Consider the following 660-nt stretch of genomic DNA (forward strand, 5'->3'; position numbering starts at 1 on the left):
CCCATTAGAAAGAAGAGAAAAGATAATGATCATTGCAGATTCAAGGTGTAATTAGTGCTGAGAGCTACGCAACTGGACAGTGCTTTATGGCAGGAGTCAGCCAAGCCTCAACAGTTCCTGCTTCACCAGCTGTTGCCCCACGGCCCAAGCCTAAACCATTTCGCCTTCCCACCCTTGGACGTGGTCCCAGTCGTGCTGGTGGACCACAAATGGAGTGCAGTAGTCTCTTTGATCCAACAAAGCCTAATGCACTTGTAATGCCAAGACCTCCACCACAACATCAGGTATGCAGTAAAAATCTCACATTGTAGCTTATTTTATGAAATATCCTTTATATCAATGTGGAAATTTTGTGCACTATAATGTGATGTACCTTGCTTTGTACTATTATCTGTTTTACTCAGGTTTTGCTGCTGTAAAATAATATTGCATATGATTTATTATATCTTTGATATCTTGTAGTGGAAGCACAACTGTGCTAGTGCTCCTGTGGTAGATGTTGTGATTGATCCCTACATTAGTGGGAAATTGCGACCCCATCAGCAGAATGGAGTTATCTTCCTGTATGAATGTGTCATGGGATACAGATTGAATGATAACTACGGAGCAATTTTGGCTGATGAAATGGGACTTGGCAAGACCCTACAGTGTATCACCTTG

At 42.1% G+C, this 660-nt stretch overlaps 1 protein-coding gene across 1 annotated transcript in view; it reads left to right on the forward strand.

Moving 5' to 3' along the window:
* Positions 1-660, forward strand: part of LOC119593366 (DNA repair and recombination protein RAD54B-like) — a gene marked incomplete in the record, with an annotated part of 21209 nt that overhangs the window by 7055 nt on the left and 13494 nt on the right. The window contains 2 exon segments of the mRNA XM_037942296.1: positions 39-284; positions 463-660. Coding sequence (XP_037798224.1) covers positions 39-284; positions 463-660 — 444 coding nt within the window.

Source organism: Penaeus monodon, chromosome 32 (assembly GCF_015228065.2).
Source record: "Penaeus monodon isolate SGIC_2016 chromosome 32, NSTDA_Pmon_1, whole genome shotgun sequence".
Lineage (NCBI taxonomy): Eukaryota > Metazoa > Arthropoda > Malacostraca > Decapoda > Penaeidae > Penaeus > Penaeus monodon.